We start from the raw sequence: 24,056 nt of genomic DNA, 5'->3' as shown, positions 1-24,056 counted from the left end.
GATATTAGGTAACTGTAAAGCAAGTTTAGGTTTTAAAACAATATCCCAAGCTTTGAACAATTTGCAGAGCTCTGTATAGTTCATCTTCTAAAAATGGAAGAAGTTAGGCATAAGGCTTGAAAGACGTCTGTCCTCCTATCTCCTCAGTGGCTACAGCGTTCCATTAGAGAAGATATCAGAGACTCAGTTGACCTTGTGCGACCCGGAGCGAGAGCTGCTGCCGCTGGTCTTGGCAAACAGTAACTACACCCTGCAGAAGGGCGGGCAGACGGAAAGCAGCTACAACCTACGCGCCATCCAAACCCAGCTGACCTGTCGCTTCCTGGCTGGAAAACCGCTCATCCAGGCGGTAAACATATAACCTATATATGCAGGTCCCAGAAACGTGAACTCTCTGCTAATCTGTATGATTTACTCTAAATCAGGACACTTCAAGGTACCTAAACAGAAGTTTGCAGGACTTTTCTGTAGTTCTAACTGAAGTCAGAGGAAAGATTCATCAGGTAAAAGTTTTTCATTGGTATTTTATTCTAATTTTTTAGTGCTGGTCTCTTTAGCTGGAGCTCAGTCTGTCCCCAGTGGTTCCCTATGATGAATTCCGGCATTCCCAGCTACTCATAGTCTCTGTGTTTACCTCTCAGGAAGCCCTGAAGGGCTCGGTGAGCAGCGCCACAACAACTGTCCTGCGCTCTTACACCGACGTTTGTGATGCTTTGTTTGTGATTGAGATCGGCCTTCGTTTCCTTGGAAAGGCAGGGGGAGATCCTGAGGCTCAGCTTCTGTCTTACCTCACAGATTCCCTGAAGTTGGGCCCGCAGATCTCAAACACTGTAGCAAAGGTATAAACCATGCACAATATTTCTTCTATGGTTACAATACACTCAAATATATATACCTTTTCTCTAAATACTGCAATTACTCCACTGCAATTTATAATGTAATCTTCATCTTATAAAGCCACGAAGCATGAAAAACATCAAAAGCTAATTGTTTTACCAGAAAGTTTCAGAATTAGCTTCCATATCTAAAAGATCTGTACGCTAGTATTTTATTTTTGGACATAAACATTTCAGATAAAAAGAACATTCATCGTACAAAATAGATTCCAGTTTGAAACACTTAGAACATGATATAATTGAATTCAATTTAGATGTGAAATGATTCACCCCCAGAGATTCAGATTTAAAATCAAGAATCTTGTGCCTGATTGGAGTTTTTCTCAAAAGATAATAAATAAATGTACAATGAGTACAAACTTAATAAAGGATAATTTATTTATTTTTACTTTTGTTTTATTTAAAGCTACAGTGTGTAATAATTACAGGGATATACAGTCAGAAATGTAATATATTATACATAACTATGTTATTTATCATCATCTACGAGCTCAGCCTCTTAACCTTAATATTTGCGTTGCCTTAGAATTCGTTATTTATAATTACATAGGAGCGGGTCTCGCAGCCATGGAGGCAGACATCTTTGCGCTACGGCAGCACAGAGCCAACAAACTAGTGATTGCGAGATCGCCAAAACGTCACAACGATGTAGAAAAAATAACGGGTATATTTATTATCTTAAGTCTACATGAAATCTATACCCTACACAGACTAATGAAATACTATTTGTAAAATTATCTATGTAAACAAACCTCATCACTTGAGAAGGTAGGTGATGCGGACGTCGTGGAAGACATTTTGTCCCGTAACGCTCGCCGTACTGTTGGGGGGGAGAAGCGGTGTGGGGGAGATGTTCATGTTGCTGCAGTCTGCAGTCTGACCGCTAGATGTCGCTAAAAGTTACACACTGTAGCTTTAAAAATGAACGTTAAAATGCCCTTTTCTTTCAGATATTCTGTTTCAATCTGTTAGTGAGTTGAGATAATTCATCCACCTCACAGGTGTGTTGTATCAAGATCCTAATTGGACATTAAGATTTATGCTCAGGTGTGCCTTAGGCTGACCACGACAAAAGCAACTATAAAACCTGTGGTTTTACTTTATTGAAGCAGGTTAAAAAAAATAAATATAACAAACCGGCTTCAATACACCAGATACAAATGTTTTGTTTTGTACACATTTTTGTTTGTATCTGGTGTGACTAGGGCTAAAACATTTACCGTATTTTCCGGACTATAAGCCGCTACTTCCCCCCCTGCTTTAAACCATGCATCTAAAAGAAGCTTTGGCTCTTCTCTGTTTTTTTTTCCTAACCACGAGAGGGCGAAGTCAAAGTTGGAAAAGAAAGAATTAGGAGCTAATTTTCATTTAGCACAAGAACATGTTAGCAGCAGGTGCGACGGAGAACAAATGTCCCGAATTCACACATTTTGCCATTTATTTGCTGACATTTATTTGCTTATTAAAGCTGCCAAACCAATGAAGAGACTAGGCTCAAATCCTGCAGACTGAAATAAAGACCCAAGGAAACCCCAGCTTTCAGTAAAAGCTCTAACTGCTGTTAGCCAACAAGCTAACAGGAGCTAGCATTCTTCTTCATCCCTATTCCAGGGGCTATATGTAGATGTCCCCCTGTAGGTTTGGTAGTAGATATCAGCGGCTTAAAGCCCAATGCGGCTTATTTATGTACGTATCAGGTTTTTTCCCAAAATTTGGTGGGCGCGGCTTATAGTGAGGTGCACTCTATAGTGCGGAAAATACGGTAATCGGATAAATTAATTATTGGAATCAACTAATTTAGTAATTGATTAATCATTAACTGCAGTATAGAGACACTAAAACATGCCTTTAGCTAACAAAGCAACCCACTTGGAGCAGTAGTTATACCAAAATTTGTAAAATGATGTATAAATATTTTGCATTTAAAATAAAAAAAAAAATTACTTTTCATCAGTCTATATGTTTAAGAATATATAGACGTCTATTCTGTAAAAGAATAATCTTTAAGGAACCTTTTCAGATCCGATTATAAATCAAACAAAATAATTGACAGATTTATCGATTAGCAAAATAGTCAATAGCTGCAGCCCTAGCTGGGACCACTATTTGCCTGATGCAGTGCGACACATCTACTTTGTGTAGAAGGTACCACTTTTATCTTAGGCTCCATCCCCAGTTTCCTCCTCCAAACTTTTAATGTTATTCTGTTCAGCAGAAACATATGGGTGAAATTAAGCAATTATTTTGAGCCTAAGGCTTCTAGGGGTATGAAAAAAATGTGGACTTGACCGATCCTTCTTAAGAGTTTCCTACAGCCTTATTATTGGTTTCAATCTTGACATTGTGTTGGTCTTCAGATGTACATGAATAAAATACACATACCAGATTTATTTTGGGCATCTCTTCCCTTCAGGGTCTTGGCGAAAGCAAACTGAAACACAGCATCTCCATCTGGCAGCTTCTGAATTCTTGGAAATCAGAGCTCATGATCAACAGGAAACAAGTAAGTTTAAAGGCCTGTTGGAAGAAAGAAACAAAAGTTTTATGTTGAACTGTACATTTATGGTTTAAACCTCCCTAACGCACTTAGAAAGTGATGATCAATGTCTGAAGGTTTTAGTTGTGATTCTAGTCTCTGGTCTAATTAACAGAGTATTGCTTTGTGGTGTAATCGCTTCTGTGGTTGTTGGTTTCAGGACCCGTTTCAAAAACTACCTTCAGACTTTCAGCAGAAGCTGTCGGAGGAAGAGAGGAGAGGACTTAAAGCTTTCCTCGCTGTCACAGATGTTGAAGCTTTCTCTTTAGAGCTGCATGAAATCCTGCTGCTGAAGACGAGCAGGGTCGGGCCTGATGAAGATTACCAGCCGCACTGGGAGTAAGATGAAGCAATTAACATGCATTCCTCTGAATGACAAGTAGTTTTCCATGTGTGTTTGGTTTTGGGAGGAGGCTGCAACCAAAACCGTAAAACGGTCCTAAAAATTTAGTGTTTTGATTCTGGTTTAAAAGATTGTAGAGGGTTTTTGTTTTCAGGAAGTGTGGCTATTGTCAGCTTGTGATTACTAACCTGATCTAAAGGAATCTATTGATTTCTGACAGCTTTAGTGAGACCAAAGTGTGGCAGTCTCAGCTGGCACTCTCTCTGTCCCTCAGGGATTTGGAGCCTTTTGACTTCCAGGATAAGAGTGTGACCCCTCCAGGCAGCCATCTGTCAGGAGACAGAAGCTTAAGTTGTACCCCCCTCTACCACAGTTCACTCATGTTAAAGCAGCAGCTAGGGAGGCTAGGAAGGGGCCTAAATAGAATACATAGTAAGAGAATAATAGATCCGGAGCTGACTTGTTCTTTCATGTTTTCCTTCCCTGTTGTTTGCAGTCTGAGATCCACCTTAGAGGTCCATGTGGAGCAGAAAAACCTTCCAGCTCTGCTGGGAATCGAAGACTTACCAGAGGACATAATCCTGGGGAAAGGTGCTGATGTATGGAGAGCTGCTGTGGAGTTTAAAAGAAGATAGAAAACCTGGAATAAAACTGTGACCTGTTGATTTGTTCTAGATAATCAGCACTCGAGTTGAGGGGGGATGGTATCCCCCTTCTTAAAAAAAATCTTAAAGATCATCCCTCTTCTTAAATGACCAATCCCTGTGCCATTTTATTACTAAATGTGTATAATTTCTACTATACAATTACAGCAGTGCCAATGATATTGCCCTTTCAAGATTTGGCTGGCTGTGGGCTTACGAGTAGCCAGAGGAAAATAAATAAAATCAAAGAAGTGGCCTGCCATAATTATGAAGCTGATCCCAGTGGGAAATTTATCCTCTTCATTTGTCCCTAACTATGGGGAGTAGTGATAACCATGCCAGTCCAGGGACTGACTGCAGTTCTTCTGTAAGGTGCCTTGGTCAAGGTCAATGACCAACAACAACCATTCCATGCATATTGCTTTAGGTCAATAGACTTTATTAATGAGGTTATGTATGCTTCCAAAATAAAATATTCCACCATCCCCCTTTTTTTTTCTTTTAACAGTTAGACTGCTGTAGAAAATTGGAGCTGGTTGCGATTACAGCAGCCTTTTTCTGTGGTGTAAATATTGTACTTCTTTTCTTTTATTGTTTATCAATTAAGGACTGTAAATCAATTAATGATTTCCTTAATAAAAAGGTGTTTGTACATGTAAGTTCTTCTGTTTCCTTGTCATGAATAATACATTTATAAATTCAGAAAGACTTAAATAATAATTTAGTTACATACGGTAGTTATTCTTTGGACAATAGATTACAAAAATGCTAAATGAAATTACGCACATATTAGAATTATGTTAATTAGTTTTCTTGTTTAAATATTACACCAACACCCTGTATTTATAACATATATGTAATAAAATGTATATCTATATAGAGTAGAATAGAAAATCCCATTATTGTCCCACAATGGGGAAATTCTGGTGTTTCAAGCAGGAAAAAAATATTACAAATAAATGTTCACACAAATATGGCCTTTAGAAAAAAAAATATATAATAACATAATATATATATATATATATATATATATATATATAAATGCACACATAACAACAGCATATTTATGTGTATCTGCACATGTATTCTGTAATTGGATGTCATCAAGCAGAGAGACTTCACCTCTTTTATACCTGCTTTTAAACTCTATCCTGTTTAAACATTCATAAATTACAGAAGGAACTGCAAAAGCTTTAGGAATCGCATTAACATTCCTTTATTTATAATCTTCTGTACCCTTTTAGAGTTGATTTAAAAGTCAACCAAACCGTTGAGGAAGCCACGCCCCTAATAATCAGTGTAGCGCTTTGACGCTTTTTGATGACCAATCAGGCGAGAGGAAACCCAAACGATGCATCCTTGGGGACCAATAGTAGACGGGCAGAGGGGCGGGACTTGTGTGTGTTGTTACCACAGCGATGATGATACGCTTTATTTGCTCCACCGTCTACCGAGCACTTTCACTGCTTATCGGAGGATTGTTTTGTAAATAAAACCCACGGCCGTGGGAGTGACCTGTATATTATCAGCCAGGATGCCCTCCCGTCCGTGAATTAGGTCCTTCTTCCACAGGAGAAACTGGTTTGTATTTGTTTTTTTTTAGCACCGTAAAATAACAGTTAGCTTGAAACGCTCCTACCAGACTTCATTTAAAAAGCATCGTTTTTAATCCTCTACTTCTAGGACATGTTTGCGCTATTTTTAAAAAACGAAAAAGGCAAACATTTTAACTGAACATGGAATTAGGAACTTAGAGGTTTAACTTATGATAGAAACGCTAATGTAATGAAGTTGTTATGACATTTGAAGTTATGTTGTGTGTATTGTGTTAACAGACAGGTGTTGCGTTTAATTTTGTACTGTGATCAGTGTGGTGGGCAAAGCCAAAAGCAGATTAGGTTCCTGCTGAGGGCCCCACAGCATCAGGCCCCAATAAAATACATTTGTTGAAAATAAAAAAAAATTAATAGAAAATGATATTATTACTTATACAAAATAAGCATTTAGTTATTAGGTGCATTTAGAAAGAGATGCATGTGTGTAATATTGAATTTTTAAAGTACTGAACCTTTGAAAACCTTAAATCTTACACCATAAGATTAGAGAAATATATATAGGCCTATATATATATATATATATATATAAAATATATATATACTTTATTGATTCCAGAGGGAAATTAAATGTTATTACTCTTACTCTTAGAAAGTGTGCATTCCAACAAGCAATTTTTGACAAATAATCAGCCCTTTTTAGTGGTTGGAGTAAATGTCAATTGTCATCGACCTTTTAATCAGCTTTTCTGTTTCTGTTCTTATTCCTCCTTGAAACAAAAAGACATGTAGTTTCCTTCACTTTTTTTTAAAGGTAACGAGCATGCAGTTCTGAAAAATAAAATAAAACAATTTCAGATTTGATGATTTCAAATAAGTTACAGGTATTTGACCGCATGAGTTCAAACCCTACTTTGTCATTTTAAAACAAAATACACAAAATCCTTTTATTTCTGATCAAATATTTAATGTTTATTTTATTTATTCCTGTCTTTAACATTAACATTAATCACACAAAAGCAGGTTGAAGGCTATTCACCAATCAAAAACAAGACTGTGGATTTTATTAACTGATCTTTTTTGTTGTTTAATTTGTAAACTATATTAACTCAATAAAGGCGATCAAGCAAAAAATGTTAGAGATTAGCCGTCATTCATTGTGTTTCCTTAACTTGCACATTTTACAAATTCTTTCATAGCAAACTTGTGATATATTATAAAGAGTCTGACTTGGGCTGCATAGAATAAGGTACCTCTAACTAACTGTTCTCTTTAGCAGAAATGTAGTTCCTGTCATTGGCAGGGTAAAGGTTTACAGCTAGGTATTATGCAAAAGAAGCTTTCTTTCTAACTTATGCCAAAGCATTATGTCTTTGCACTGGTACTACACTATAAATACCTTCAGTTATTTAGGTCACAAATCTGATTGTTGATCATCTGAAAACACAACCACACAAATCCACCTTCTTCCAAAGGCTGAGTGAGGGGGATTTGTTGTTTGTGTGGTTCAGCTCCCTCACTCCTCATGTAAATATCTTGAAGTGACATTAACAAATAAACTGTCAAAATATAATTTTGATATTATGTTCTTTCAGACCACATCTGTGCCACTTGCAGAAATACTAATGCAGTTAGAGATCGAGTAGACCTGTTTTTGACATGGTGCTGCCAAAGTCATGTTAACTTTTATGTGGACAAGACGTGTAAATGGAAGATTTCTTTGGATGAACGGTATGAATGGTAAAATGTGAAACACTGTTTCTATCTTGGGAGAATTGGTAGAGGACTATAAATAGCTCCGTGTTCGACCAGACAACAGGCTTGATTAAACGTCTTCCTCCTCTGAGTGAGAACCGTAATATAAAAATTTTAAAATGTAGTCTAGGTGGCATGTAGACTGTTTCCTTGATGACCCCAGCTAAAATAATCATGTTTATCAGGATTGTGTATCTTTTTTTTAAGGTGTCTAATCCATCTAAAGTTGAACAGAAACTTTCTGACCAACAATTCTTGTTATTCCTAAATTTTCTATCTAATACCCTCCAAAATTTCTAACCTCCAGGTTTTAGCAGGATGCATACCACACGCAGCCCCTCGTCTGTGCCGACCACTTCCCCCGGAGACGCCCTGGACCTCAGCCTGAGCGGCTCCAGGCTCTCCATGTCCAAACGGCCCAGCAGTGCATCTCCAGGGAAGCACTTCTCCCGCTCTGTGTCGGTGTCTTTGGCCACCGAGGGCAAAGGGAAACGCAACATGCTGGTGGGTTTCTGTGAAAACTCTTTCATATCAACTCCTTCTAGTTTTCAAATATATTTGTTGTGAAACATTTCTTTCATCAAGGCACTTGATCTGACATTCACATGTTTCGTTTTTAGAAAAAGTCTGACACAAACAACAAAAGGCATAGTGACATCTATAATAAAAAAATAAAAAATAAGGATAGTAAAGGCATAATAAACTAAACATTAACACAATAATGATGATAGTCGTTCTGGCCATTTCTAACCAAGCTTTTCCATCCACAGGGCTTCTCCAATACCGGGAGCTGTCGCTCAATCAAGAACCTGAGGAGGTCCAACAGCACCACTCAGGTCAACCAGATAGCCAACCTTAGTTTAAGGTGAAGCAAAGTCTCTGGTTTCACAATTTTATCCCTTCTTATTGCCATTAGTCAAACCAGTTCTGCTGGGTTCTTATCTCTGACATTGACACAGAGAAGTGTGATCAGGACAGCATGTGCTGATTCATGCCTGCAGAGCCTCAGGCTGAGCCAGATCTATTCACACTTGAGCTTCTAAAGCAATTTAAAAAGCAACACTCAGACTCTGAAATATAAAGGAAGGGTTTTGTCTAAGTTCCAGTCTGGGAGCTGTGATTGTGTCGGGCACTCGGCTCTGTCCTAGAGCTCTTTAAACTGATGCATCTCTTAACTGAGGGACAGCTGGTGGTCCTGGAGCCTCGCAGTGTTGGACAATAGGAGCTGTGGCGCCCCGGATCCTAAGTTAAAGTGTGGGGAGAAGCTGAGTGGTTGTTGCTGGGGTCTTTGGGGTTTCCGGGCCTTCTTTGTTCTGTGTTAGAGGGGGAGGGCCAGAACTTCTCAGGTCAGGTTACCCCCTCTGCCAGAAGCTAGTAAAAAGAGACGAGCGTGTGCAGATTCGCATTGTATTGTCCGGCAGCTGCTGCCAGCCACCTCCCCTCTCTGCTTTATGTGGTTGGTGGAGGGGGGGCTTAAAATACCTCACACACTCCCTCAGAGTCCATGGTGTCTGTTTGGACTCTCAGTGGGTCACTCAACACCCCCTCCCTCCTAGAGCACAAACTGAAGGAATGTATTGCCTGAATAGTGTGGCTCGGGTAGCTTTTTTCTATTCCAGCTGGCTGCACCCCCCCTCCACCTCCTCCTGAAGACCCCACATTTCCACACACAGACAGACAGAATCAGCCAGGCTCGGGGGGTCACCCTACATCTGCTCATCTTGGTCTTCAGGATCAACATATGGACACATTTACATTGAATCCATCACAGAGCTTCTTCACCCTGAACAGACCGTCAGCAGCAGCAAATTCCTGACGAACAGAATAGGAGGAGCCCCTTTTATCCAGCTGCCATGACAACAGTTAATCACAAAAAGCTGCCTCTCCACACTTCTCTGGTTGTAGTTGTTAGAAAATGTTGCTTCTCACATTTAATGATGGATATGAAAACTGTGTTGATCTAAAGCTGCAGTTTTTAGATACTTTGAGAAGTCGATGTTAAATGACAACCCGATTTGTACCGTTTCTGGAATAAACGTGTCTGGTTTGGTGGTTTTCAGTCAGGAACTGAGCGAAGATTACCTGACTCTGTTCGACAGAGGCTCTGATGGACGTAAGAAACTGGCGAGCCTCAGCAAGAGCTCCCCAGAGAGAACCACATGGAACATCCTGGTATTTACAATCAAACACACACTGACATTTCTAATGCTACCCCATCGGCTCCGCCACCATAATCTGCTGTATAACAAAAGCTGTTTATGATGTCAAAATAAAACATGTTGCTAAATGTTTTCCAGTTATACAATACAATGAATGTTCGTCCTTTTTAAAGGATGATCAGCCCAGAACCTTTCCACCACATTCGAGCGCCCGCAGCACCGGCAGCATGGACTCCCCCACCGGTCTGAAGAAAAAAGAGCCTGGCATCCCTCTGGCGGCCACCTTCACTGCCAACAACAGGTGGAAAGCAACAAAAAAACACAAACACCCACACACGCCCTGCAGCCTGGGTTTCTAGTTGCACTGGAAACGCTTCTAATGTTCCATCATGGCTCCTGATGGTGCCACCTTTAGGAATGTATTTTGGCTTTAAATGTAGAACACTGGGTGTAAATATTGTTATATTTATGAACACGTTTATAAAATAAAATGTTTATAAAATAAAACAAAAATTTTATTTCTGCAGCTTAATCTATTTCTTTGTTTTTTGCAGGAGCAACAAAGGAGCTGTGGGCAACTCAGTCACCACCATTTTACACAACAATTACTCTGAGAAGCCTCTCACACCTAAGAGCTCAAACCAGAAGCCCTCCTTCAAGTACGTTTCTTTCCTGCTTTGTCTTGAACAACAAATTCTCTCTTTATATTTCTCTTACTTGCAGTTCTTTATATTTTTTGTTCATTTGTTTTGTTTCTTTCAGCAACATCCTAAAGGCCACAGCAAACGATGAAGTTCTGCTGGAGAGCTCCTCTGTCACAAAGTCTCAGAAGAACTTCTCGTCCTCGTCCTCCACTTCCAACAACAGGTCGCCGGTGTCGCCTCAGTGCTGCAGCCCCATCTCACCGCGGAGGAAGGAGGTCACAGAGGAGGAGGCGGAAAGGTTGGAGCTTTTAAGTCTTCCCTCTAGGAGGTTTTCTCTTGGTTTTTCTGACGTGTGGCTCACAGTTTTTGCGTCGTTCCTGAAGGTTTATTCAGCAGGTGAACCAAGCTGCAGTCACTATCCAGCGCTGGTACAGGCGCCACTCCAGGAGGAAAAACAGCCACCAGGCAGAGCTAGAGCAAATCCTGGCCAGTAAAAGAAAGGTCTGTATTTATCCCTCTGGGGTTCCAAGACTATTTCTATTCTGCTTGAATTACAAAAAGTTTTTTCCATGCAGGAGTGGGAGGAGAGGAAAGAGGAGGAAGATAAGCTGAGGCAGCAGCAGCAGCGCAGAGGGGAAGACAGGATGCGAATCCGTGAGGAGAAAGCTCGTCTTGCCCGCCTTGCTGCCATTCAGGTTCAAACCTTTAGGATTGTCTTACACCTCAGCTGATGTCAGAGTGATTTTACAGAGTATGTGTGATTAAATGAAGTTAAACCTGAAGTCATGCCAGCATTAAGTCCCACATGGTTCCTTTAGCATCATAAAGATAGAGGATCACAGCAAACAACAAAGCTGGCTTAGGTTTTAAAACACAATTCATGCTGAGACGCGGTTTGGTGTCGGCCTATGGCATAAAAACTACCTGATTAAATATATGTCACATCACAGAGCATGAATACATTCAAATAATATGAATGTCAGCGGATTTTTGTGTAGGGGACAGACGTTAAATTCAAATTGATTATTTTACTAGACTAGTCAATATACAGACCTAATTACAACTGTTATTTTTTTTTTTGTTTAAGTTCTTAAATATTTCGTTCTTTGTCTCCCTCTGCTGGTGCGCTTAAGGAGCTGCAGCAGAAAAAAACTCAGCGAAGGGCAGAGGGACAGCAAGCTCAAGAGTTGGAGCTGGAAAATCTGTGGCAAACAGGACGAAAGAAACGGCTTGAGATTTCCATCAGCAACAAAAGCCCGACCTCACCAAACAACAACAGCTCGCCGACGTCACCCAGCGACACCAAAGCTAAGAACACAGGTCTGTAGGTTTCTGCTGTTTGCAGCTTCTGAACTTTGCTTTTTATATTGGCATCAATTCTTCTGGCTAAAAATAATACTTTCCCAAACATCTATATATATATTATTGATGGGGTCAAAATATTTTATGTGACAGAATGCATCATCACTGATTGGCTTTATGTTTTAGCAGACACCAATTTCAACATCACAGCTGACTTAGGAGAGCTGAGTTTCAGAGCCATTTCTCCAGCTTTATCCAGTAACAAAGGATCTCAGTGCTCTCAGGTGAGTTTCTTCCTGATTAAACTGTGGTTTATCTCCTTTATCTCAGTCATTTAATTACTTATGTTCTTAGTCGGGTTTCCTAAGTAATGTTGATTTAGTTTGACGTTTCTTTCTCACTCTGTTGTCAAACAGGAGCTGCAGCAGAAATCAGCACCACAGGCAGCAGCAGAACAGCATGCTATGGAAATTGAGCCTGAATATCAGAAACCATCTGGTGCAGGAGGACGGAGGAAACTTCTGAGGATCCCACCGTCCAACAACAGCCAGGTCTCACTAAGCAACAACAACCCAAGGTCTCCCACAGACACCAAAACCAAGAACACAGGTGTGACCCGTCAGATACATCAGTGTCTTTCTCTTGTTTGCCTTCAGATAATTCAATCAATTTTTTCCCTTTAGACTTTAATTTAAATGTTGTAAATTATGGAGCAGACATCGGATTTAGAGCAATTTCTCCAGTTATTTCACACCACAGAGGATCCCTGACTTCCCAGGCAAGAAATGGGATATTTCTGGGTTATTGTTTCCTTAAATCTGGTCACATTTCTGAGCTTGTAGGATTTCTGTGCACTACAGGAGTTGTTGCAGAGGTCTGTGAGTGCAGAGGACCAGCGCCAGGTAGCTGCTCCTATCCAGGCTCACTCTAAAACTACACTGAATGAGCTGCTGGACACGCTGAAGCTGTTGGAGGAGGAGCCTGAGAAACTGTCAGAGCCAAGGTGCTATCGGAAGGAGAAGTACGCCTGGATAGATGAGGTCGGTGTTGATTTTTTAAATTTTACTAGGAAACCGTAAGAAACCCACGTTAACCAACTCTCATCCGAATTAACCAAAGGAGGGGGACTCGCTGACCACGGATAACGTGGAGCGCCACGGCCAGCTGAATCAACATCCTGTGCTACCAGACGGGGGCGCTCTCCTGTCTGAGGCCAAGCTGCAAAGCATTATGAGCTTCCTGGATGAGATGGAGAAGTCGGAGCAGGAACGGCCACGATCCGTCACCTCTGGGTCCCATAGAGAGGTGGGCTTCTTCTTGTCAGATCAATTAATCACTAGAGACCAATCAGAGGTTCATGCATGGTTTTCTGTTAATCGGTTTGCACAAAGTGGTCCGTTCACTGTTTGGGACACTTTTCCATCCCGTTTATGTTTGGAAGTGTGGAGCTGATGTCTTGTTGTCGTCCTCAGGCTGTCCTGTCAGAGGAGGAGCTGGTTGGTGTCGATCATCTGTCAGCGACTGCAGCTGAAGTCAGCAGCTCCATGATGAGGATCAAACTGGAGCTGGAGGAGAAGAAACGTACCGTCAACATGCTGCAGGCTGCATTGGTGGGGAAGAAGACAGTTCATAACACAATGATATGATTACAGCCTTATTGGGCATTTGAATCTTTTGTGTTTTGATTTTATAAAATTTTTTAATCTACTGCAGGCTCAGCAGACAGAGCTATCAGCAAAACATGTGAAGGAGACGGAGAAGGAGCTGAGCAGGAACTTCCAACTCCAGAAGGATCAGTATGAAGCCACTATCCAGAGACACCTGACCTTCATAGACCAGGTGATCAACGAGCTCTAAAAATGTCCGACTTCTGCTCTCTGTTTGGTGTTTGATCTAAGTTATTTTTGTCGGATCTTAGCTGATCAATGATAAAAAAGCTCTGAGTGAGCGCTGTGAAGGCGTGGTGGCCGAATTAAAGCAGGTGGACCAGAAATACACCAAGAAGATCCTACATATGCAACAGCAGCATGAAATGGTGAGTTAGACTCATGTTTCCACAGGTCTGTGCTCTGCTCCTTCCTCTGACTTTAACTTGCTCTCTTGTTGTTCTGCTTTGGTTTAATTCTCTCTTCTTGCCCCCCATGTTTTTCCTCTCTCCTTATCCTGGGTTGTCCTTTTTCACATTAGGTGTGGCAAATTCTCGGCCCCTTGTGTGAGGTAACTGCACTTTCTTCTCTGAATCGGTGGCATTTTCAGCTTCTTTTCCTTTTTTTTTTTTCATTCATCCTTAATTTCATACCATCTAACATCACTTCTCATGGACGGTCTGTCTGCATGTGAGTCTTCCCACTGATCTTATTTATGCTTTACAGCTTGTTTGTTCTCAGATTTTCCCCCCTTTATGTCTGTCTCTCATTTAATTAAACTCTTAATGATATTCTGCTTTTATGTTTCTGGTTAGTTGCACAATAACATCCACTTTCTGCAGGAGATTAAAAAGCTAAAGGACCTGATGAGCGCCCAGGAGAAGATCCGCAGAGAGAAATGGATCGATGAGAAAACCAAGAAAATTAAAGAGATTACAATTAAAGGTAGTTGAAAAAATAAAAGACAACTGAGATCACATATGCATTTTAAAGTTTCTTTAAAGCAAAAAACAAAAAAACAAAAATTTATTTAGCTACTTTATTGGTTTATACTAGTGTTGCATTGATACTGATACGAGTATCGGGCGGGCCTCTGATATCGCATTAAAATGGTGATATCGGTATTGGCTAGTACCAATAAATAGGATACCGATACCAATTTGAGAGCCAAAAGTTTATTCAACTATTGACACCCATTCCAGGTAGGCAATAAAAAGTTCTACAGGCAGCAGCTTGATAAAGCCATGATGGCAATTAGTTTACATCCAAGTAGTATGCAGTTCTTCATATATACACACACACAACAATTTCAAACAGATGGTATCGGTATGCTAGCGGTATCGGCCAATACTGCACAGCCAGGTATCGGGGCCAAAAAACGACATCGGTACAACACTAGTTTATACAACTACAAATAGCGAAACATCAAGTAAATAAACAATGTTTCCAATGCTGTCCTATAAAGAGCAGTTTAGCCTGCTGTTACAACTTCTGTCTGTAAAATAGGCATAAATATCTACAGATCAGCATCGCAAAATATATTTTCCAGAAAATAGTGCTTAATTTTTTGCCTTTTGGTCTCAAGCCACCATTGAAAATCTTGAAAAATGTCACCAGGTATTTACAGGAAACTAAGATATTCTGTTTTTATTCTAATTATGATGCAATTTATTTTCTTTAGAGATCATCTGTATTACAATATTGATCAAATAGATATCCACGAGCTGCTTTCATTAAGACGTTTAGTCTTTTATCAGGAATTTCTATTGATCTTAATCCTCTGTTCTTCCTCTGCTGTCAGGGCTTGAGCCGGAGGTCCAGAAGCTGATCTCAAAACACAAACAGGAGCTGAAGAAGCTGCGGACGTTACACGAAGCAGAACTGCTGCAGGCCGACGAGCGAGCAGCTCAAAAATATGCCCGACAGAGTGAGGAGCTGCGTCAGCAGCTGGAGATGGAGAAGGAGGAGCAGTGTCAGCGAGAGAGGGAGCTGGCCAAGCAGAGGTGAGTGTCTGACAGCAGCACACCACCAGGTCCTTCTGTAAAACTGTTCATGTCATCCGGTTGTCGTTTCTCTTCTAAATTGATGTTTTGTTCTGGAAGGGAAACTCAGCAGCTTGTTTTATACCGGATTGACTTTGTGTTTGTCTCCGACTGTCAGGTATGAGAAGCAGCTGCAGGAGGAGGAGCTGTCTCTGCAGCAGCAGAGGAGGCGTCTCTACAAGGAGATGGCTGATGAGAAGGAGAGGCTGGCTGAGCTGGCTGCCAGGTGAGAGCGCAGAACAGATGTCCACAGCACCATCTCTGCTTAAAGCAGTTTACTGTAGAATCTGAAGAGACTTTCTGTTAGCTCCTAATTGTCTATGGCTCCATCATAAAGCTGTGAAGTCCTGGAGCTAAAGCAGGTTGGCTGTAAGATTCAGTAGGGCTGGTGTAAAACATCTTGCTTTAATGTCCTTAAGCTTGATTTACTTTTGAACTGAGACTAAAATCTAGCTATCTTTTGGTTTCTCATGGGTATCTTTTTAAAGCAGTTACAGGACTGTGTTGGCAACATTTTGTGTCTCAGAAGTGTAAAACTGACAGGTTAACTTCATCCTAAAGACCTTTAAAGTCGCTGTAAGATCCTGTAACAGCACCGAGCATCTCTGATACCTTCTGTTTCCTCCAGTAATTGTTTCTCAAAGAGATCGTCTTTGTGTTTGGCTGCAGGCAGCGCAGTGAGCTGGAGGATCTGCGGCGCCAGCTGGAAGAGAACAGCTCACTGGCAGGTCGAGCCCTCAGAGAGGAGATGGATAGGAGCCGAGAGGAGCAGGAGAGAAGGCACCAGGTGAGGAAGGAGGAGCACTGATTCTGATCAGAATAACAAGGTCAGGTGTTCACCTTACTTACACAGACTGTTCTTGTTTCAGATGGAGATGAAGATCCTGCAAGAACGTTTGGATGTAGAGAAGCAGACATGGGAAGAAAACTACAAAAAGAAGGAGGTGAATCTTAGTGAATATGTCCTAATCCCTCACAACTAAAATATAAACAGAAACCAATCTGTTAAATTTGGCATTTTTTTTTTTTTTTCTAAGTCTGTGCTTCTTCTTGCTCCGCAGGAGGCCTGGATTCTGAGCCGTGAGCGCGAGCTGAAGGAAGAGCTGCGGCGAGAACGAGACAAGGAGATCGAGCTCGCCATCTGGACCCTGGAGGAGGAGACGAGCAAGGACAAGGAGGAATGCGAGCGAGCGGCAGACAACAGGTATGTAAATGCCGCTTCCTCGGCTGCCTCCATACACCTCAGCTACTCTGAAGAAAAAGGAATAGAAAACCTTGTCAGACGCCCTTATCTCACTTGGCTCATGTTTTCTAGGCTCACATTAAACCACAAAACAGTTTTACCAACTAAGTTAGGCAGAAAAACAACATTGATGTATATAATGATAGACACCTGGTCAGTATCAATTAAAAATATGTCCTATAAAATGATTTGTAATTTCACTGATCTAAATCTGCATAGCATTCTGGGGGATGTAGACAGAGAGAAGGATTGAGCCTCTCAACCCGACACAGAAAGCAAAGTTGGAGGGAGGGCAAATCTCCTTTTGAGGGTTAAAGGTTACTTTTGAATAAGTACAGGTTGCATTTTAAATTCAGTCAATTTTTAAGTAAAAAATAAGGAAGAAAAAGTCAAATATTATATGGACTGATATTAAAGGCTTATATTGTGCTGCATTTTTTTAGCCATATTATACAGTCCTAGTATTAATTCCCACCGTAACATGTGATATTACAATATCAAGGGGTCCTATTAGGCGTTTCAAAGCTATAGATTTTGTTTTTTCTTCTCGAGTTTTTGCGGCACTAGTGGCTTGTTTTTTCGACAGTAGGCTGACTGGAAAGGGGGTATGAGAGAGGGGGAGAGACGTGCGGCAAAGGACCACAGGTCGAATTCGAACCCGGGTCGGCCACATCGAGGATTAAGGCCTCCGTACATGGGTCATGCACGCTAACCACTGCCACACCTGCACGCCCTCATAGCCATAGAATTTGATTTACTATTTGCAAAAATTAAAACTGAAGCCTGAAAGAAATGAAAAATCACACAAAGCAAAACCACCATGAAACATTCAGCTATCCATATAATAGAGAGCAGTGGCAGCTGCTGCTCTCTGTAACGGGGGGGCTAAATGGTGTTAATTAAATCCAAATGCCATGTATTGCTTTAGCGAATGTTGAAACGCATAAAACACATTACTGCAACGGGTGAAAATAGCTGTCATGATGCGTTTTGAAATAATGAACTCCAGAAACTACGGCAACAGTTCATCACAAGATGACTGTTCTGACTGAATGAACAGTTTTCCCTCTCGACTCATGAGGAGAACCTTCTCGCTCTCTGGCTGCAGTCAGTCAAAAACCCATTAGTATGTTTGCCAATCAGCATTGAGCAGCCAGCTTCATGACCCCTGCTCCATAGGCCCCCAAGAGGCTGAGCCTCACTGAGTGAAGTCTTTTGGCACGTTATCCAATCAGGGCTCTACTTTCTTGCTACCTCAATAAATTGAAGCTCAAACCTCAACAGGGATTACGTCCAAGAGCAAAATAGCTGATTAATGCACAATATACTCATGAACTCATTTTAGCTCATATTTAATGCAGTTTAATTTATATATATATATATATAATAATTTAAATGAAATTTACTGGGCAGGTTTGGCATCCCTAGTATTCAATGGGAAATGGCAGAGAGTAGAGAGTTTGAAATAGTGAGTCAGTGGAGAACTAACAGATTCTAGGTGGAGCAGAGCAAAACGGAGCGGAGTGGAACGAGCTGGGTCAGTGGAAGAGGTACATTAAAGCCTATATTATGGAAATGATTGAAAATAAAATTTATGATTACTTATTGAAATATTTAATGGGACACAAAGTGAAACAGGACCCATTTTCCTTTTATTAAAGTAACCTAAAGCATAATTGTAGCTCTTACTGTATCAGCATCCAGATATTATTAGATATTATGTGGCGGTGACAGAATTGTCACACAAAGGCTTATTAATGCTTTCCTTTATTTGGTGCCAAATCAATAAAGTGAAGTTTTCTTATATGACATGGCAGGAGAAACTTTCCTCATGTACAAAAGCAATTAAAAGCTGCTGCTTTTTTTCTTGCTATTGTGTTCTGCAGATCGACGGTGCAAATTTTCACAAACATCATTCTTTAATGCTGTCTGGTTTCAGGGTAAAACGGCTGAAGGAGAAGTATGATGCAGAGCTAAGGGAGCTGGAGCACTCTGAGAAAGCAGCAGTGGGGAAACTGCAAGAACTGAGAAAGCAGCAGGTGGAGACAGAAGGAGAGCTGCTCCGACTGCAGGTGGCGCTCAGGCAAAAAGAACAGGAGATCCAGGACATTACACAGACCAGAGACAAGCTGGCAGAAGAGCGCAGCAATCTGGCCGAAGTTATACGGCAAGAGTTTGCAGAGCACCTGGTGACTACAGAGGAAGAGAACCGGAGGCTCAAAGTGGAAGTTTCAGAGGTCAAAGCAAGGCTGCGGTTGGAGGTGGAGAGGATCTCCCGTGAGAAGGAGGAGGAGCTTGCAGAAGTCCACCAACGGTGAGATCCTAGTACCACTAGTAATATTTGCTAAGAGGTTATTTTTCATTTTGTATTCTAGTGTCTGTCTATAATTAGTTCCCCAGGTGTTACAGCTTCAGGTCTGGGAGGACGTCTCATACTAGTTTGCCTCTTAGTTCAATTATTATATTCTGAACGAGACTTAAAGAGATAAACATAAGATTAATCTAAGACTTTTTGGCTCTAGTAACCTTTATTTGAGAATAAACTGATGAGAAAATTGGGACGAGTGAGAGAGGGGAAAGATATGAGGCAAAGGTTGGTTGGGCAGGATGTAAACATGCAAAAGCTTTACCAAGGTCACGAGTTTTAACTTCCGCGCCACCCTAAGCTGGGAATCTAAGAACTGAGACAGTAAGCAGGGAGACAGAAGAAACCATGTGGATTTCTCACTAACACATAACTGAAGTCATGCTTCCAAAGGAGGACCAATATCAAATTGAGACATATATTTGAAATTGGTAAAATGTGTGTATTTTTCTCTTACTTTATGTTAGGAAAAGAGACAGCTGTGAGAGAATTTAGTGAATTCACACAATGCTCTTCACTGTGGAACAAAGAAATGAGCAAGTTATTTTGGTTACGACTGGTTTTCATTTACACCTAGGAAATGTAAAAGTGACATACAAGAGATTGCTTCTTTAATTTTACTTTGCTACGGGAAGGCAAGCAGCTTCAACCAGCAAAGAAGCATCAACACAACGTAACAGTAGTGATGGGTGCAGCAACATCCATGCGCCAGCGCTTGTTTCGTTCTCTAACGGCAAAACCCTGTGTCGGTGCGAGTAGCGTTACAGGAAAGAGGATTGTGACAGATGCAGGAGCCGTTTAGGACTGACTTATGCAGTGTACTGTGTTTATAAGGGCATCTACCAACACAACGCGTCTGCCTAAAAAAATCTCTGATCTTTTGAGGTTTATCATCAAATTAATCGAGAAATATGGAGCAGCTTTAAGGGCTTCAAAAGAGCGGTTTCAGTCCGAGTGGAACCATTTTGATCTCATATTTGTTTTCTTTTTCTTGTTGTCATCCTGGCCCTCTCAGTTATCACTCAGCTTATCTGATTTCAAATTTATTTCAAATTGACTCTTATTTTTCTGTTCTTACTGTAGTTATTATTTTAGATGAAAAAAAATCCTAGTCCACAAACATCCTTATTCACACGTTCACTTACATTTTACCATTATAAGTTCACATTTATCAATTATATTTAAAAATATCAAACATATTTTCAGTTTAAAGGATATATATGAATTAATCCATTATAGCAAACAATGGATTGAATTGTTTTATAGGTCATCAAATCAGTGTCAGTTTATTTAGTCTGTCAGAGGCTGGCTGTAGTGATTTTAAACGTCCAGCAGGTGTCAGTATTCAGTGACACAGTATGGACACAATATTAATGCAGTTTGCAAATGTGTTGAAACGGCCGCCACTAGTTTACTTCTTTATACCTGGAGAAAAATGTATTTTCATGCAGACCTCTGCTTTGAGGATATTTTTAAACCAACTTCACAAATATCTTTCAATAATGTGTTCTATTTTCAATAAGGAGCAGATAAACTGGGTTGCATACATCTACCAGGAGAGGGCAGTATACTTTACTTCATTAAGGAATATACTGGAAATACAACTACTTACAGATAGGGTCATGAAAAATGATAACAGGACAGGGCTGCCATTCATTTTTGGTAAAAAATATTTAGGAATTTTTTTTTTTTATATTTTCAGAAGATTGGCTCTATCTACCTTTCTACATTGTCTTCTCCTCAGCCTTGACCCAAAGGTTTCCTCTGGTTTAAAAATCTCTGGAACCAGGGTGTCATTAAACAAACACAACTTTTATGTGGTGACTTTTTCCTAATTCATGAATGCTTGTTTTATCAACTGTTAATGTCACACGCTGTTTTGTTAAACTGTCTTTTATTGAGCAAAGGTCAGTAAGGATCACAAACTATAGCCACAGGTTTAAATTTTATAAGCTTATTCAATTAAGATTTGAACTCTAAGGTCTATAATGTAGAAACAAGAGCAGCAAAAAGGTTTTTCAAGCCTGTTTTGAAAAACAATAAAAAGGCAGAACAACAAGATAAATAGATTGTATCTGGTTTTATTCCCTGGATGAGTGGCTGTTGGAATATTTCCCAAAAATTGTTCCTGATTTTTTATTCTTCTTCGCTGTCTGGCAGGGTAAAGTCAGCCATCTTGAAGAAGGAGGAAACTGTGAATAGTCTCCGGAAACAATATGAGGTGAGGCACAGACTGATTTTCTTTTGGTTTCTCTCTGCGTCCTAAAAACTGTCTTGTCAGGCGTTATTAGTTTCCTGCTCTGCTTGCATGAAAAAACACAGATCAAGCAACTGTCAGAGTCACATTGACCAACCATTTTGGGACATCCTCAGATCTCAGGGGAAAAAAGGCATCGGCCTTATACTCATTGCTGTGTTTAAGTTCAGGAGCTGCATGTTTAAAAGAACCGACCCACTGAGCGGGTCCTTCAAAGCCCACTAAAACCACAAAGGTAGGAAGTGATCAGCTGTGAAACCGGACAGTGTAGCTGTCAGTAGCTGTTCCTCACCTTACTGTAGCTTCTGTTGCTTAGCAGGCACGGTGGTGTGAAATTGTAAAGATGGAGCCAAACCTTTTCACTATAATGATTTATCATAGGAACAAAGAAATCTAAATGGTATTCAGACTCCTTATGGTTTATTTGAAATGGGGAGTGTTAACGGAAATGAAGAAAGCTAGTCATCAAAGTCTTTTTACAGAAACACATTAACAGGAAAACCTGTAAATAAAGTATTACTAGGATGAATGGTCAGAAAACTGAAGCACTAGCAGTACATCAAAGACTTAGTATGATTCACTGTTTATATCCAAATGTTGAACATTCAGATTGAGCCCTGTTAGAAGAGGACTCAGAGGCCGGCTCCCTGTTGCTGCTTGAACAGAGTGCTTCATTTTACCTACTTTACCTACTACAATTGGGTGAAACTAGATTAGCAAAATCCCATGAAAATGAGATGATAATCTTTACTATCTTTTGTTTGAATAAACGCGTGTTATCCGATCCTTTTTTGTTGTGTTTTGGCCATCTAAAGATGCACACTCTCAGCGGACCGTAACATAGTAGGGCTGTCGGTTAACCCAACTTTTCCTTTGCTCTGATAGGCTGCTCTGAAGAGGGCGGACCACCTAGAGGCTCTGTGGGAGCAGCAAAGGAAGCAGCTGTTGGAGAAGTGACTGACAGAAATGCCTGCTAGCATGCCAACCCCCAGTCAGCTGCTGGAGGTACTTTCTACCTGCAAGACTGAACATGTGGAACTGTAGAAGGCATTAAATGTGACCTACCTCACTTGAAAACAAGGCAAACTGTCCTGGATTTCACAGTAAACTCCTTTTACCCCGCCCCCTTCCATGCAGAAAAGAGGGAGTTTGTTTTGGAGCCCCCCTCTCTCATCTGCTACAGACCTGAAACCTTCAATTGTTACACTGTTCCTTAGAGATGGACCCTAAAAGACCTCCTGGTGTGCAGTTAGACCAGGCAGTGGCTGTTTCCTCCTGAGATTCATCTCTATCTATGAGCTCTCTGCCTGAAGCGAGTCAACTTCTTCATGGACCCTTTAATCACTGACTCGTGGTTTTATCGCTATTTCCTCTGAAGGGGATTGCTAATTACAGAACTTTAACCTAGCAGCCTCTGAGCTCAGCTCTGTTTCTGCTGCCAACACTTGGATGTAATGAAACACTGCTTACAGATTGAAGTTAGAAAGGATGCAGGATGTCGGTAAAGGGAGCAATGGGACGTTTGGATGAAAAACAAGTCAGAAAGAATGTCTGGGGTTGGATGATTGCAGAGTGGCTCTGAGGGTATCCGAATGTGGACGAAGTGAAAGAAGAGGAATGCTGGGGATGTTGGAAAGAAAGAATGGCAGAGAAAATGTGTGGCGGATCAGGAAAGCAGAGCTCAAACAGAGCAGGGCAGGTTGGTCGGTGCATATCAAATATTGATCATGAGGCTTCACAAGTCAGCACCTCCCAGCAGGATTCAATTTGATTTATTCCTGATGATTGAAGTATGCGTTGTACTATGTCTCAGTTGGAACAGGTTAGACATGGGGCGACAGCGCTGCTATAACAGCTGGAAGTAATGCCTATTATTTAGGTCCGACAGCATAAGAGAGAATGGCCTGATGGGAAAACCAAACGGCTTCAAACCAGAATATTTATTCCTTATTTTAACTTTATTTATTGCTGCACTCATACACTAACTCTTTAATGTTGCTGCTCCACAGAATCATTCTGATAAACATGACAGATGTGCTTTTTTTTTTTTATTACTTTTTTCTGAAAATGTATTGATTCTGAGTCTTTTAGACTGTTCCATTTATTAACCAGATTGTTGAGCATATTATAATTTAAGAAGAACTTGTCAGAGCTGCATTGTGTAAAATATCTCTGTTGTAGAATAGAGGTTCAGTATTTGTGATGGGTGATACGGATCAGACAGTTTGCAGACATTTTTCTTATTTCAGACCCTCAGACTGTGATGATTTCACCATCGCTTCTCTGGTTGTTCTGATTAAACAGTCCAAAATCATTTCCCAATGTTTTCTTTTTCTTGTAATATATGTTCTACTTCTGTAAACATTTCTGTCTGGAAATAGAGAACCTGAGGATAGTACTTCCCTTTTTTTTTCTTTGTTTTTTTTTTTTTACCCTGGTTTTGTTTTGGGTTTTTTTCATGTCAGATGGAGGTAAAAAGTGTGACACTAAAGATGACTCATGCTTCTGCAGAAAGAAAATAAAAAAGACAGTTTTGAATAACTTTTTTTTTTACTCGTCTCTGTTCACTCTTTGGAAAACAATTATTTTATTTGCCTTTTTTTTTGTGGTTCCCGTCTCTCCAAACATCCAGCCCAGTCTATAAATCATGGGACGCCTCATCGGTTCACTC

The 24,056-nt window shown here is 40.5% G+C and overlaps 2 protein-coding genes across 5 annotated transcripts in view; both read left to right on the top strand.

Moving 5' to 3' along the window:
- The window catches only part of rnf213 (ring finger protein 213), a 37,079-nt gene extending 32,058 nt beyond the window's left edge, over positions 1-5,021 (top strand). Inside the window, exons 53-58 of the mRNA XM_015389360.1 lie at positions 148-349; positions 426-503; positions 642-839; positions 3,310-3,399; positions 3,593-3,771; positions 4,272-5,021. Coding sequence (XP_015244846.1) covers positions 148-349; positions 426-503; positions 642-839; positions 3,310-3,399; positions 3,593-3,771; positions 4,272-4,410 — 886 coding nt within the window. The 3' untranslated portion in view covers positions 4,411-5,021. The remainder of the gene's footprint in view (positions 1-147; positions 350-425; positions 504-641; positions 840-3,309; positions 3,400-3,592; positions 3,772-4,271) is intronic.
- An 826-nt stretch (positions 5,022-5,847) lies between these two features.
- On the top strand, positions 5,848-23,812 carry cep131 (centrosomal protein 131kDa). 4 transcript variants are annotated; one of them, XM_015389366.1, is made up of 28 exons: positions 5,848-6,000; positions 8,035-8,231; positions 8,498-8,592; positions 9,788-9,899; positions 10,060-10,187; positions 10,441-10,545; positions 10,649-10,828; positions 10,914-11,031; positions 11,106-11,225; positions 11,664-11,850; positions 12,022-12,116; positions 12,249-12,441; positions 12,516-12,610; positions 12,693-12,872; positions 12,952-13,137; positions 13,305-13,442; positions 13,546-13,671; positions 13,751-13,867; positions 14,020-14,049; positions 14,321-14,423; positions 15,280-15,481; positions 15,639-15,746; positions 16,190-16,307; positions 16,390-16,464; positions 16,582-16,724; positions 18,703-19,077; positions 21,289-21,349; positions 22,271-23,811. In XM_015389366.1, the coding sequence occupies exons 2-28, from the start codon at positions 8,046-8,048 to the stop codon at positions 22,340-22,342; spliced, it is 3,648 nt and encodes a 1,215-aa protein (XP_015244852.1). In that variant the 5' UTR covers positions 5,848-6,000; positions 8,035-8,045; the 3' UTR covers positions 22,343-23,811. The 4 variants fall into 4 exon arrangements, with proteins under 4 accessions (XP_015244852.1, XP_015244851.1, XP_015244853.1 ...); XM_015389365.1 differs by having other exon boundaries at positions 12,019-12,116; XM_015389367.1 differs by lacking the exon at positions 14,020-14,049 and having other exon boundaries at positions 12,019-12,116.
- Positions 23,813-24,056: the final 244 nt, after the last annotated feature.

This window comes from Cyprinodon variegatus, unplaced genomic scaffold (assembly GCF_000732505.1).
Source record: "Cyprinodon variegatus isolate N-32 unplaced genomic scaffold, C_variegatus-1.0 Scaffold456, whole genome shotgun sequence".
NCBI classification, from domain to species: Eukaryota; Metazoa; Chordata; class Actinopteri; order Cyprinodontiformes; family Cyprinodontidae; genus Cyprinodon; species Cyprinodon variegatus.
Note: the sequence above shows the minus strand (reverse complement) of the source record. Positions and strands in the feature narration are given on the sequence as shown.

Bases quoted from the DNA above. Each gene is read 5' to 3' on its own strand.
- cep131 (XM_015389365.1), top strand. From the start codon at position 8,046: ATGCATACCACACGCAGCCCCTCGTCTGTGCCGACCACTTCCCCCGGA. The intron at 10,546-10,648 runs GTACGTTTCTTT...TGTTTCTTTCAG, and splicing joins AACCAGAAGCCCTCCTTCAA to CAACATCCTAAAGGCCACAG. The intron at 11,851-12,018 runs GTCTGTAGGTTT...TTTATGTTTTAG, and splicing joins CACCAAAGCTAAGAACACAG to CAGACACCAATTTCAACATC.